Source organism: Malus sylvestris, chromosome 9, assembly GCF_916048215.2.
Source record: "Malus sylvestris chromosome 9, drMalSylv7.2, whole genome shotgun sequence".
NCBI classification, from domain to species: Eukaryota; Viridiplantae; Streptophyta; class Magnoliopsida; order Rosales; family Rosaceae; genus Malus; species Malus sylvestris.
In genome coordinates, this window is record NC_062268.1 from 31,683,011 (window position 1) to 31,696,276 (window position 13,266).

The window sequence follows — 13,266 nt, forward strand, 5'->3', positions numbered from 1 at the left end:
CTGGACGGGGACGTCAGGGTTCTTGGTCAGCAGCTGCGAAGCTAAGTCCGCTGGAGAAAAGAAAGTGCCATGCCCGACTTTCGTCATGATCTCGAGGAGGTCGAACTCGAGGGCTGTCTTGAGCACCATGGGGAAAGCAGGGGCGTTGGCTAGCTGCATGGCGAAGAGGTTTGTTTCTTCGTCGGAGACTTGGGTTGGAGTCATCTGAGTCTTTCCAGTCGAACCCATTTTTTGGATTTGGTGTTGGTAGGGAGAGAGAGCCTGCGAAGGTTTCCTGGAGAAGCCAAAGAATGAGGTTTTGGGTTCTTAGGTTGTGCAAATTCTGCAGATTTTGCAGATTCACGGTAATGGTGAAAAAATGAAAGAGAACCGACATAGTTTTTCGTGTCAATTCCCACGGACGACGCCAAATGTTGATGCACAAAACCTGAGGGGTCTTGGAACAACGTAAATTCGACCGTGAATCTGCAAGAAATGTAAAGAACACAAGATGTATCGTGGTTCACCCCAATATTTAGGCTACGTCCACACTGATGTAATTGTATTTCTTTGTAAGAGCCTCTCTATAGAGATATGAGGCTTAAGGTTTGTGAGGGTGAGGATGCCCTTTTATAGACTAAGGGCTCCTCCCTTTTTTACATATTTACCCCTTCATTTATTACATAATTACATTTGAATCCCTCGAGTATTTATACGAAATCTAAATACAGATGTCCTAAGTATGGTACAAACAAAATTAATAACACCACCACTTACCATGCGACCCTCGCACTCAAAATTTTCACGATATTTGAAAGATTGAGTGGCCTAAAATTTCGAAAGTAGGTGCTCTAACAAAGTAGAATATGCTGTCAAGTACTATAGCTTGGTTGGCTGAAGGGACTTGTTTCTGACAAAATTCGGTTCCAAGTCCCACCAGAGCTTGAGATTGGAAGTTCAGCAATAATAGGGAATCAAGCTGCCTAACAAAAAGATTCCACAATCAAGGAAATAAATAAGATGGAAAGCAAACATACAAGTAATTTGCAAGAAAATAGCCTCCAACATTTTGAAGACGGTAACACCAAGTGACAATGCAACCGGGGTGCTATGAGTCCACAAAATCCACGTGTGCTCGATCAAAACCTATCATTAGTCCCCGACTGTTGTAAATGGTCACTTTAAAACTAGAATTGATAATTTACCCGATACAAAGCTGTACGGTAAGTTAAAAGGAAGAAAGCCGAAAATGAGTGGAAAAATAAACGACGAAAATATTTGGATCAGAGATACGAAAAACGCAAAAGAAAACACTATTAATGTCGTACCTCAGAACGAATGTTGATTGAATTATAGTGATGTGGTGTTATACAATCAACTTCTTATTTTGTTGAACCAATTAACTTGGCTACAAATGGCTGAGGTCTATCTCACAACAACACGAACTGGCCACGACACTTTATCTGAAGTTCACTTTCAGCTGGTTTCAGTGTTGCGACCATTATGACATACAGGGAGGGTACCCTAGGAGGTAGTTACATATTTACATCGAAAACCTAGGCTACAGACTTGAGAATGACATTCAACACAGATTCTCGAGTTGGCAAAGCCGGAATAGCACCTCTCTCCGTCACAGTCAATGCACCGCAAGCGTTAGCAAACACGAGCGCATCTCTCAGTTTGTCCTCCTCCTACATTTCAAATCCAGATGGCCACTCTCTTTAGGTTGACAGGCATAAACCATTGTTATAAAACATAAACAATGTAGGATATAACTTCAAACACTGTATTTTCAATCAGAAATTGGGGACTCACACGGAAAATTACCGCACATCAATCAACAAAATGGACAACAAAATAGGGTTTAAATGCAGATCAGTACATGCTAAAATCTAGTCATTAGTAAAGAAGCTCTACCACTATCCAACATTATGTATATAATTTGAGAATTTCGATAGAGTTGTTCCCAAGTCATATGATGAATAACAAATACGTCTGGAACATATAACGTTGAAACTATCTTCTACAACTCAGAAAGGCAACATCGACTGTACTCTGTTGTTTTAGGAAAATGAATTCCTCAAGTTTAAAGTTTGTACCTGTTTAAGATTTAAATAGATAGGGTGATCCAGCTGCCTAGTTAATTAGGAAAGGATTTCCAAGATAACTAGTACATAGAGGCTCTAATCCCGTTTCCTTCCAAACATCCACCCCAACCCCCACCCTCCCCTTGCCCTATGATTTCTGCAATGCTAGAGGCCGTCGTCTGTATGAGGAACCTTCGTCTATCCATATTCATGAGTTTTTAGTTCATATTATTTGCTGATTTCCTCATCATGCGCAGGGTAGTGAAGCTACTAGAAATATATAATTATGCAATTAAGTTTTGACTGGAAGAAGGCCTCGTTTGGTAAATTGGAAGGGAATGGAATGGATAACTCTTCAATTTCAGGGAAAATTGAAGGTAGAAGATAATGATTTTTCATTTAGAGGGGATTAGACATGAAGAAAACTCATTCCTTATAATCCTACCATTTTGGATAGGACTGGAATGGATACCATTTCTTCATGAGTAATCCATCTTCCATCCTGTAGTCGGTCATATTTTTTTCATTTCTCCCTTCAACATTCCTTGATTTAGGGAGTTATCCAATCCAATCCTACATACCACACGAGCCCAAAAATTCTATCAAGTTTTGTGTCCAAGATGCAGTACCTGAAGCAAAGAAAGATCAACAGCTAGTTGTGATAGTATTCCAGCCACAAATGCGTCCCCAGCACCAGTTGTGTCCACTGCATCTACCTTCATACCCTTGACTCTTCCACTGAACAACTGCAAATACACATATAATGTGCGGTTTCAGATACACAAACTCTGGGAAGAGAAGTATATTGCTGTCATCCTAGCTGCTCAACAAAATCCCATCAATTTAAAGAATCTTAAATAATAACATCTAATATCTACTGATCCAAAAGAACCCCTTTAAAGCCTCAATCAATAACTTTGCCAGTAGCTTTTGAAGATTACTGGTAAATATCATGAAGACAGGGAGCCACAAAAGTTCAGTCTGATGCCAGTTCACCCTTCCCTTGATACTCCATATTTCGGTGCATGATGCATGCACGTGCGCACGCACGCGCGCGCACACATACACACAGTCTCTCCAAAGCATATCTCGTGTTATTCGTTTCTGTTATTAATTATAAGTTTTTTATCTCCATACTTAAAGCTTACTTCTATTTCAAATGAATCAAAGAACATTTGTTTTAATTATCATTCAAAAAGGTTTGGTGAAGTATCTACCGTTTAAATAACTCTACATATTTCAAAAATTAAAGAAACGTAAATTCATTCTATTTTCTTAATCAATATATCTTCCTTTTTTATGAGAAACACAAATTTTATTAAGAAATAACTGAACCAAGTACAGGAAATATGGACGAGAAGCAACTAATTACAATCAAATTTGACATTTTATTTTGACATCTACATTGGACATGCTCTTAGATACCTAAAGCAACAGCATCACATCAAAACCCAATAGGCAACTGATTACAAACTACCCCCAAATCCAGAAATGTATGGAAAAAATGCTCAAGGAGAAGCAAGCAGTCTAAATCTATCCTAAACTGATGCTACATGGTATTCACTCGAGAATCAAATTAATTTCTTTTACTGAGATTACTAATAAAATCAACTAATTCACCAAAATTGATATATAATCACTTTACAGCATCATCAATTTTAAACTGTGCAATTAATACATTCATCATTTCTTGCATATACTTCCAACATATACCAGACACTCTTACAAACTAACTGAATAGTTCACGGAAGATTATAATATACTCTAAGATTCACATGTTATAATGCATGAGGCAATGTGTATTTGAGATTTCCAGAGAATATCACATGAGAAGAGCATATTTGAAAACTTACCTTGGTGTAGTACCTGCAACCATCAGGGCCCTCAGTGACCAGAAGTAATTTAAGATTTGGATGGTACAATTTGCGAACAACATTTTCATCATATGGATCTTCTCCTTCTGTTAGAAAAGAAACCTCTTCTTCACTTATCTGAAAAACAAATAATCAAATTTTCTGACGCAATATTTCCAATTTCTTTTAGCACTTCCCCTTTACCATTTCACAAAAGGGACAATGAAAATCAAATATGACCCTACAGGTGCATAATCTGCATATTTAAAGGTTTAATTACCTTGATAACATCAGCAGTATCCCATATACTCAAAATTCCTTCTCTAGCACTCTTTGCAGAAGGCCACAGTGGAAGCCTGAGGTTGGGATCGTAGGACAGAACTACACCAGCGTCCCTTGCAGCTTTTGCTGCTGCAATATGAGCCGACTTGCATGGTTCCGTGATAAGACTTATAGAACCATAATGTAATATTTTTGCCTGCCACAGCATGGTCGAGACAGACTTTGAATATTACTATAAAGAAAACGACTACCAAGTCAAATAAAAAAATAAACGGAGAAACTCAGCAAAATAAGATCATGTCAGACAGGCATGCAATTTGATATCCAACAATAAGAAGGGCCCAACATGCGGTGACCTAAATGAAACACACTGATACTGGAGTCTGCAGCCGTCATGATGTCTAAGGTGCATCAGTGTAAGTGGGTCTGGACTGTGGAATAAAGAGTTCAAATTAAGTATCCTTCTCATGTGAGGTGTACTATGCTCAATTGAAAAGTCAGTTTAGGCTTACCAGTCTTTAATCAGATGATATACCATGCAAGATAGTTAGTTCCCTATACATTTCCTTTATAAGATATATTTATCTTTGCCTTCTTTTGACTCTTTACAATTATAATCGTCAGTGTTATTTAACTAATAATAGCAACTGTTTCGTACCTTCCTAATTAAATCAAAATCAAGTTCAGCTTCTTGAAGCAACATATCAGCACTAGGATTACGATAAAACATGAACTCACGTTCCCCATCACTCCTCAATGTAACAAATGCTAAAGCAGTTCGTGCACCGGGATCAAAACGCATCCCTTCATTGTTCACATTATTCTCCTTTAGTATATCAGCAAGCATGTATCCAAATTCATCTTCCCCAACCTGCAGGCAAATTATAAATATAAAATACCTGAAAGGATAAGATTGTCCTGATTACAAGATTTTATAAAACAGTAAAGAATTGGCACAACACAAGAAAACTAGTTTTGTTTTTGTTTCACCACTTTAATGCATAAGAACAACTAAGAAGTAATATAACAGCTAAGAAATACAATAGAAAATTAGGTTGAAAGTGTATTGTACGCTTTTAACCTAATTTGTACAAGCTTCCACGAATGCGAGGTAGACTATGATATTTATAATTTTATTGTACGTATGCATTAAGGTGACAAGAAAAAGGACCAAGACAAAGGAAAATGATCCGTTAAACCTTCAGAAAGATAAAACTAAAATTAAAATATGAGGTGGGAGAAAGAAGGGAAGACTGATGTCAAGTGGCCAAATTATTATTTAATGACTCAAAACATTAAGTAACTGTGGACTTCATCTAAAATCTAGAACAACAAGAATATGGATACATGTGTTTGAATTGATACCTTTCCAATAAAAGCTGATGAGCCACCAAGTCGAGCTATGCCAACTGCAACATTAGCAGGGGCTCCTCCGGCAGCTTTTTTAAATGCAGGTGCTTCAGCCAATGAAAGTCCATTACTCGTTGGGACAAAATCAATCAGCATTTCCCCAAAACAAACCACAAGGGAGGATTCTTTTGTGTCCGGTAGTGCATCTCCTGCAAATGCTTTTCCTAAAATATTTTACAAAAGAAAACTGTGATGTAAAGTAAGCAGAAAACCAAAAGCTGTATGGTAATGTCACTCGTGATCCAAGTCATATGCAAAGTCGTAGACAATTAGTGAAAACTAAGAAAGCACAAACTCAGTGTCCTAATTACAGCAACCAAGAACAATGTGTAGAATCCAGGACTTGAGTTCAGCAAATTCATGGCGTGCTAATGTACTAAACAGTGACATCAAAATGGAGCATGAATGCATCAGCAAAGACTTCTAAAAAAGGGGACAATTTGGATACCTAAAGAACATCAAGAGTAAAGGCGGAATTAAGAAAAAGTCAACACAGTTTGAGATGGAGTCGAGACAATTATGAGCAGATCAAAACATCACCTGACCTCTAGCGTACTTCCAGGTTTTGGTTAGGGTTAAAGAGACTAAACTAGGATCAGTTCTTGACCCCCAAACATAGAGGTAGCATGTGCCTACAAGTCCAAGAAAGTCAAAATAGTACAGGATATGTCTAGGATCCTTAGGAGTAACTAATACCCGGATGGACATTAAACAGAACAATAAACAATCAAAACAGGAAAACCCAGGGTGACTAAAACTAAAAGCTGTCCTGGTATACAAGGACATTGGCTGGTGAACCAACCACACTCTAGGTGGACTGAAGGTTTTTTTTTGGGAACCTGATACCCCTGGCCATCCAAAGATTTCAGCAGTCGACCAAGATAACTCAGCTACCACGGCATTTAGGTGCACAAAGGGTTTTTTACCGGTAACTCATCCCCTTCGACTATCTTTACAAACTCAAACTTCGTAGGTATTTGATACGTTGACCATGCGCTGCTGGCTTTGTTTGAATTTAAATGCCCCTATAACTCTCAGAAGAAAGCAACACCAAGGGAGTGATGCTCCTCTCAACAGCTTTCGCTTGAATTGCCAAAGATAAAGATAATAAAATCGGACATATATAGAGCGAGACAAAGAAATCATCTCACATATCTAGTCAACAAGAACCAATAATAACAATGCGATTCTAACATTCATGATCCAAATACCCAAATAAAAATAATGATCAGAAATACGAATAATGCCACCCAATAAATTCCAAACTTAGACCACATGATAGCTATAAACAACGAACAATTCACACAGTATTCCAGTCCAATCCAATCCAAGAATATCACACAAACCCCCTTAAAGTATATAATAATTCAGCAAAATAACTAGATAACAAGCAAAACCAAACAAAACCCATTTCCCAAAGATGCTGATAGAACTCAGACACCAAAGCATTACCTTGGACATTCGATCTAGCAATGGAGGAAGAACCGAGAGGCGGTGGGGAAGAAAATGCAGAAGCTCTGACTGTCCTCTGACTAAAAGAAACCGAATTGCGAGGCAAAGAAACCACCCCGCCGAAGCAGAAAGCAGTGGCATGAAGAGCCATCAAAACAATCGCAGACCCAGAAGAGAATTCGAACCAGTTGATATCTTCTAAAGTCGATTTTGCTCTGAAGCTCTATGTGGAATGGAAAATGGCAGCAGCGGAGAGGGCAAAGCAGGAGTGTAGTAGCGTAATGGTTGTCGCCTAGTCATGCTTCTCTTTGGAGTGCCGATGACGATGATGAACTTTGTTGTTCTACTTGGTCCCACCCTTGTAAGCCTTTGTTTTGTTGGGACAAGGTTGTCTGCCATCCACTTCTAGTACCTTTCTCGTGCCCTCATGTTTGTGTGATCACGGTTAAGTCACGTCAACATTTTATATTACTATTTACTTTTATCTTATTATATCTATAAAAAAACAATATAAATGTTAACGTGGTTTAACCGTGCGTGACCACACAAAAGAAGAGGGCATGAGAATGACACCAGAATTGAAGGGCAGACATTCCTTGTCCCAACAAAACAAAGGCTTATAAGGGTGGGACCAAGTAGAACAACAAAGTTCATCATCGTCATCGGCACTCCAAAGAGAAGCATGACTAGACAAGGTTGTCTGCCCTCCACTTCTAGTATCTTTCTCGTGCCCTCATGTTTGTGTGATCACGGTTAAGTCACGTCAACATTTTATATTACTATTTACTTTTGTCTTATTATATCTATAAAAAAATAATATAAATGTTAACGTGGCATAACCGTGCGTGACCACACAAAACAAGAGGGCATGAGAATGGCACCAGAATTGAAGGGCAAACAATCCTTGTCCGTTTTGTTGTCATGTGTATGACGAATTCTATTCCATCATCTGTACTATTCTCACCAGACAAAATTTGATTTACAATTGGTTATTCCATCAACACTAGCATATTCATATTGATTAATGCTACACATATCAAACTTTTAAATCAAATTTATAAATCAATGACGTGTCATTAATAAAAAATAATCATGTTAATCAACGCTTAAGTGATAATTTAATCATTATCAATCACATCATTTGGTTTAACAAATTTGTTCTCCTAGCATAATCCATTCAGAAAACATCCGTTTTTATAGAAACTTTTCCATGTTCTGATGTATGTGATGTACGAGTCAAAATTAAAAATGAGTTTTTAGAGAGTAATTTTTTGGTGTGTCAGGAACACAGTTCAGTACACTAAGTGTCATAATACAAGTGGTTGGATAATTGGAAAAAAAAAATTCTAACAACTTGTATTATGGTAATTGGTGTATCAGTACATGTTGTGACAACCCGTCCCAAATTTTACAATTTTATCAATTTTAAAAGTGTGAATTGACGAAAATGCCCTGGAGGCGAGAACTTTGACTTCCATTGACCATCGTCTAGAGGAACGTATGACTTAATCTTTTGGTGTACTCGTGTAGTACTCATTGGTACGAACACATAGGCAAAAGCGGTTCGCGAGTCCGGATTATAACGGTATAGTCACGGACATTTGAATTTGGTTATTTATATTTTGGATTATAGATTAATTGAACTCCCACCTTATGGGAGAAAAGCCCAATCAGATTTATGTTGAATAAGTGACCAATCAAATTTTGAAAGGGAGAGAAAAAGGACCAATTAAGAGAGGAGAGAGAAGCTGAAATCTTCCCCCTCTCATTTTGTCAACCCGCGCTCACCACCAACCCGGTTTCGACCCGGGTTTGCTCATCTTCTCCGACAATTTTTGTCGGTCTTAACCATGTCCAACAAACACCTGGAATCAACTTCCTAGCCTTCCCTCTACCATTTTCACTCAAAATCAAATGAAATTTAGGTGTAGTTTGGTGAAAAACTCACCATGGGTGCCGCGGGAAACCTTGCCGAGATTCACCATTTGTGAAACGATTTCATTCAATTACCACCACCATTACACTCCCCTTGAGCTTTGGAACAAAGCCCAAGCATTGGTTGAGGTGTTGGTACGGTTTTGGAATCGAATTGAAAACACCATTTTCTAGGGTTTCTGGCGGATTTTAACAAAATTGAAGCTCTTCCCGGCCAAAGGGCGTGGTCACAGGTATGAAAGTTACTCTACTCATTGAGATCTTCATTCCTGTAAATTTTGGTAATTTTTTTAAATAGTTGGATTTTCCGGCGAGTCGAGGCGGCCAACCGCCACCCACGGCGGCGTGTGGCCAGGGGGCCGTCGATGTCATTCTTAGGCTAGATAAAATACTTTGAGTTCAGTCTTGGTAATTGCATGATATAGGTTGATGGTTGGAACCTAAATTCTCTGCGATATGTTAATTGGTAAAAGTGTGAATCGACGATTCGACTGTTGGATCGTCACCAAACTTTAATACATTATAGTATGTAATATTTGAGAACCATAGAAACTTACGGATCAGGAATCCGATGTACGGATCTTCCCGAATTGGATTTGTAAGTTTATAAAATAAATGTTAACCGTCACTTAGTTTTGGGCAATTGACGGAGATCCGACCGTTGGATCATAATGAAATTTTAGTATGTTATTCTAGAAGCATAATGTGGATCTTTGAAAGTTGCGGATTGGAAATCTGATATGCGGATCTTCCAGATCGTGTTTACAGGGTTGTAGACCCAATCGTCGATCAAAGATCGACGGTTGACTTATGGTCAATGGGTCTCAAACTATTTTAGAATGTCCTTGAGGATGTGTTTTATGTGAATTACGTATTCTATTGATAAGAGTTCTGAGATGTGATTCAATAATTGTTCTAGGCGCCAATCATTCGGGACGCCTTGATACGCGTGCTAGAGAATCATAAGGTGGACTCCAGGTGAGTGGGTCTTTTCTTTTTTATCATAGGTATATAATTGATAGTTCCACAAATGCTTCTAAAGTGAATTATGCATATTACCTACAATTAATTATTGTGAACGACGAATGGCTTGATCCCTCTTTAGGGTACGTAGGCAGTATAACAAGACGTTAGATGCAACCATACAATAAATGAGACTAAATAACTGAGACAATAGCCTTGTTTAGGGAATTGAGTAATGTGAGGGACATTGGTGGAAAAGATAAGATTTAACCTTATGATTTGGTGGTTAAATATTGGTCATAAATTAATGTATGAAGAATCAGGAATTTGAAGTAAGAAAACGTAAGTAATGATAGTTAATTAAACTAGTATCTAGTTGGGCTTATCATTGATAATTATCTCCGAAAATAAGTAGTTCGGGAGTAGGGCGTTACGGATTATGCATTTTATGCCATATTATATATATATATATATATAGGAATACTATGTTATGGTTGAATTTTGATTGCATCATGGCATATTCATATGTATATTACCTGCACGTAATCATTGTAAATGCTTGGAAGCGCGAAGGTGAACTCAGGACACCCAGGTTAGTTTAGGTGAGTTTATGGTATTAGTTGACATGATGGGGTTATGACATGACTATATTATGTCTTAAGCAACCCTGACACTGTCGTGCAGGTTGCTCATGAATCATACATGTTATGTTGAGATGCATGGAGAGCTCATAAACTTGCACCCCGATGTTAGTGCTCCCGCTCGTGGCCAGGGCACAGTCCTTCACGTGATGTTCATCTCCCGCACCTTACGCTTACCTTGGATCCAAGGTAGGTGCACAGTCCTGTCGTACAGACCACTATAAGTGGTTTCGACTCGTAGGTGACCCGCGATTATTCGCACAGTCTTCACGTGATCGTAGCACTTGAACGTATTTATTTACACCCAGTCATGTCGTACAGACCACTTTAGGTGGTTCCGACTCGTGTACAGGTATACTTATTGAGCTATGGATAAGTTGTACAAGTCACTAGAGGTGACTCCGACTTGTAAGCTAGCATATGTGATGAATATGTGATGAGCTAGCATATGTGATGAATATGCGATAAATATACGATAAGCTAGCATATGTGATGAATATGTGATGAGCAAGCATATTTGATGAATACGTGAGAAGCTAGCATATGTGACGAATGTGTGATAAGTTAGCATATGTGATGAATATGTGATAAGCTAGCATATGTGATGAGATATGTGATAAGCTAGCATATGTGATGAAATATGTGATGAACTAGTATATATGATGAGATATGGGTAAGTTGTACAGGTCACCATAGGTGACTCCGACTTGTGTACTAGTATGAGTTATTAATCACATGATTATTTGATATTGTTGACGAGATGCTATGTGTGTGGTATATTTATGATTTTTTTCTGGAAATTATACAGGTGTTGTAGCGAGGGATTATAATGTTTTATATGGTTTCTATTAAAATTTTATTTACAGGGCTACTCACCCTTGTCTTGTCTTCACCCTCCAGGCCTTATTAGTTGAGCTTTCTTATCGTCGAAGATTCGTGGCGATTCTTAGTATTGGAGATTATTTCGAGGGTACGATTCTTAATTCACTATTCTGTACTTGCATATGCTCTAACGTCACGTGTGAAGTGGGTTCATTCCCGCTCACCGATGCACTCTGGTATTTAGGCACTCTTAGGTTTAAATTTATTCACATTTTTCCACATCATCGCATTTTATGGCTTCGTCACCTTCTAGGTGTCGGCCAACACAGCTCGATTCGGAGTTCTAGTGGACATTCCGGGTCGGGATGTGTCACATGTTCTCGGCACACTGAAAAATCTCGACACTTATTTATGAATCGAATTTTCTCGTTTGGATTCATAAATATAGAAATTTAGAATTTTCACGTGAAAAAAAAAACTTGAAATTTGGGACCTTCAATTCCTAAGTTTAAATTCTATGTAAATAGGTGACTTTTCCAAATTTTTATGAGTGAGACTTCAAAATTAAAAAATTTCGTGTTCAAATTTCATTGTACTTTTAGTTTATCTAAACAATAAAATTTACAAATTCTAGAAAATGAAATTCTGTCATTTAAAAAAAAATACAATATTCATTAAAAAGGAGAATACGTACAAAGGAAGATGATAATGTGCATAAAAGGGTCCTATCATCAATGATAATCATGTTCTCCTGCAAAGTTTTGTTCATGCAACGATTTCATTTTTATTTCTGTCATTGTGATATGAAATTTTCTTATACAAACACAATATCAGTATTATAGATTTTGTAGGATTTCATGAAGTTGTGGATTTAATTGAGAATAGAAAAGTATACATACCAAAGACAACAAACAATCGCATCATTCCTCCAAAGATTTCATTGGATTCTCTTACAATGAATTCATAAACTCTGTTATTCCCCCGTGTCCTCCATAACTTGGCATTACTGGCAAATTGGCCTGAATTGGTTTAGTTTTATGTCAATTCGGGTATTGATATTTTCAGTCCAACTCGCTTTTTAATTTCCTCGTTTGATCTGGTTTTTCAATTTATTGATTTTATGTTTGCCCCTAATTGAGAAAATCTAGATAAAAAATAATCGAGAATCTTCGTTAACCAACGAAGAACTTACACAAAATTGTTAATACATTCTCAGTAAAACACGTATTACTTTGATTATTAACATATTCAAGCTTATTTTCAACAGATTCACTAATTCCATACATCCAATCCAAATCATTTTCTTCCTACTTTTAACATGAACAAATTGGTAGAATTTGTCAAACTCCTAGTCCATCAAAGAAAATCCACTCTTTCTCCTCCTGATTTTGCGCGCAGAGTAATTAAATTTCCGTAGCATAAATATTACTTAATTTCCTTCCTTAAAACACACGACATGTGCGTACGTCATAATTATGTAAATATTTGACCTCTGTACTTATTTCCACATTTATTTCCTTTCACACTACGCGCTTTCTTCTCCCGTCAAAAATCCCTCGCTTTACTTCTTTCTATCCCCCAACTGTATACGTATCTCTACGGATTCGCCGCACAGAATCCCCTACGCCTCAACTCACACTCACTTTAAATTGAATATGAATAATAGTTGACGAAAACTAACTGCATAATATACGATAAACGAACACAATTTGAGGATTCTCGAGAATCCTCCTGGCAAAGAAAGAGCTAGTAAATTCCAGGTGTACTAGGTCGGCCCGCACTCGATCACCGCCTCATAATTCACGCGTGAAAACTTCTGAGATCGCCTGTATATATATCTCT

At 37.7% G+C, this 13,266-nt stretch overlaps 1 protein-coding gene across 1 annotated transcript; it reads right to left on the minus strand.

The window, feature by feature from the left end:
• Positions 1-1,299: 1,299 nt before the first annotated feature.
• On the minus strand, positions 1,300-7,377 carry LOC126583048 (probable fructokinase-6, chloroplastic). The gene is made up of 7 exons (XM_050247348.1): positions 7,064-7,377; positions 5,567-5,775; positions 4,860-5,072; positions 4,200-4,397; positions 3,920-4,057; positions 2,696-2,812; positions 1,300-1,670 (listed from the first exon to the last, which is right to left on the minus strand). The coding sequence occupies exons 1-7, from the start codon at positions 7,212-7,214 to the stop codon at positions 1,536-1,538; spliced, it is 1,161 nt and encodes a 386-aa protein (XP_050103305.1). The 5' UTR covers positions 7,215-7,377; the 3' UTR covers positions 1,300-1,535.
• Positions 7,378-13,266: the final 5,889 nt, after the last annotated feature.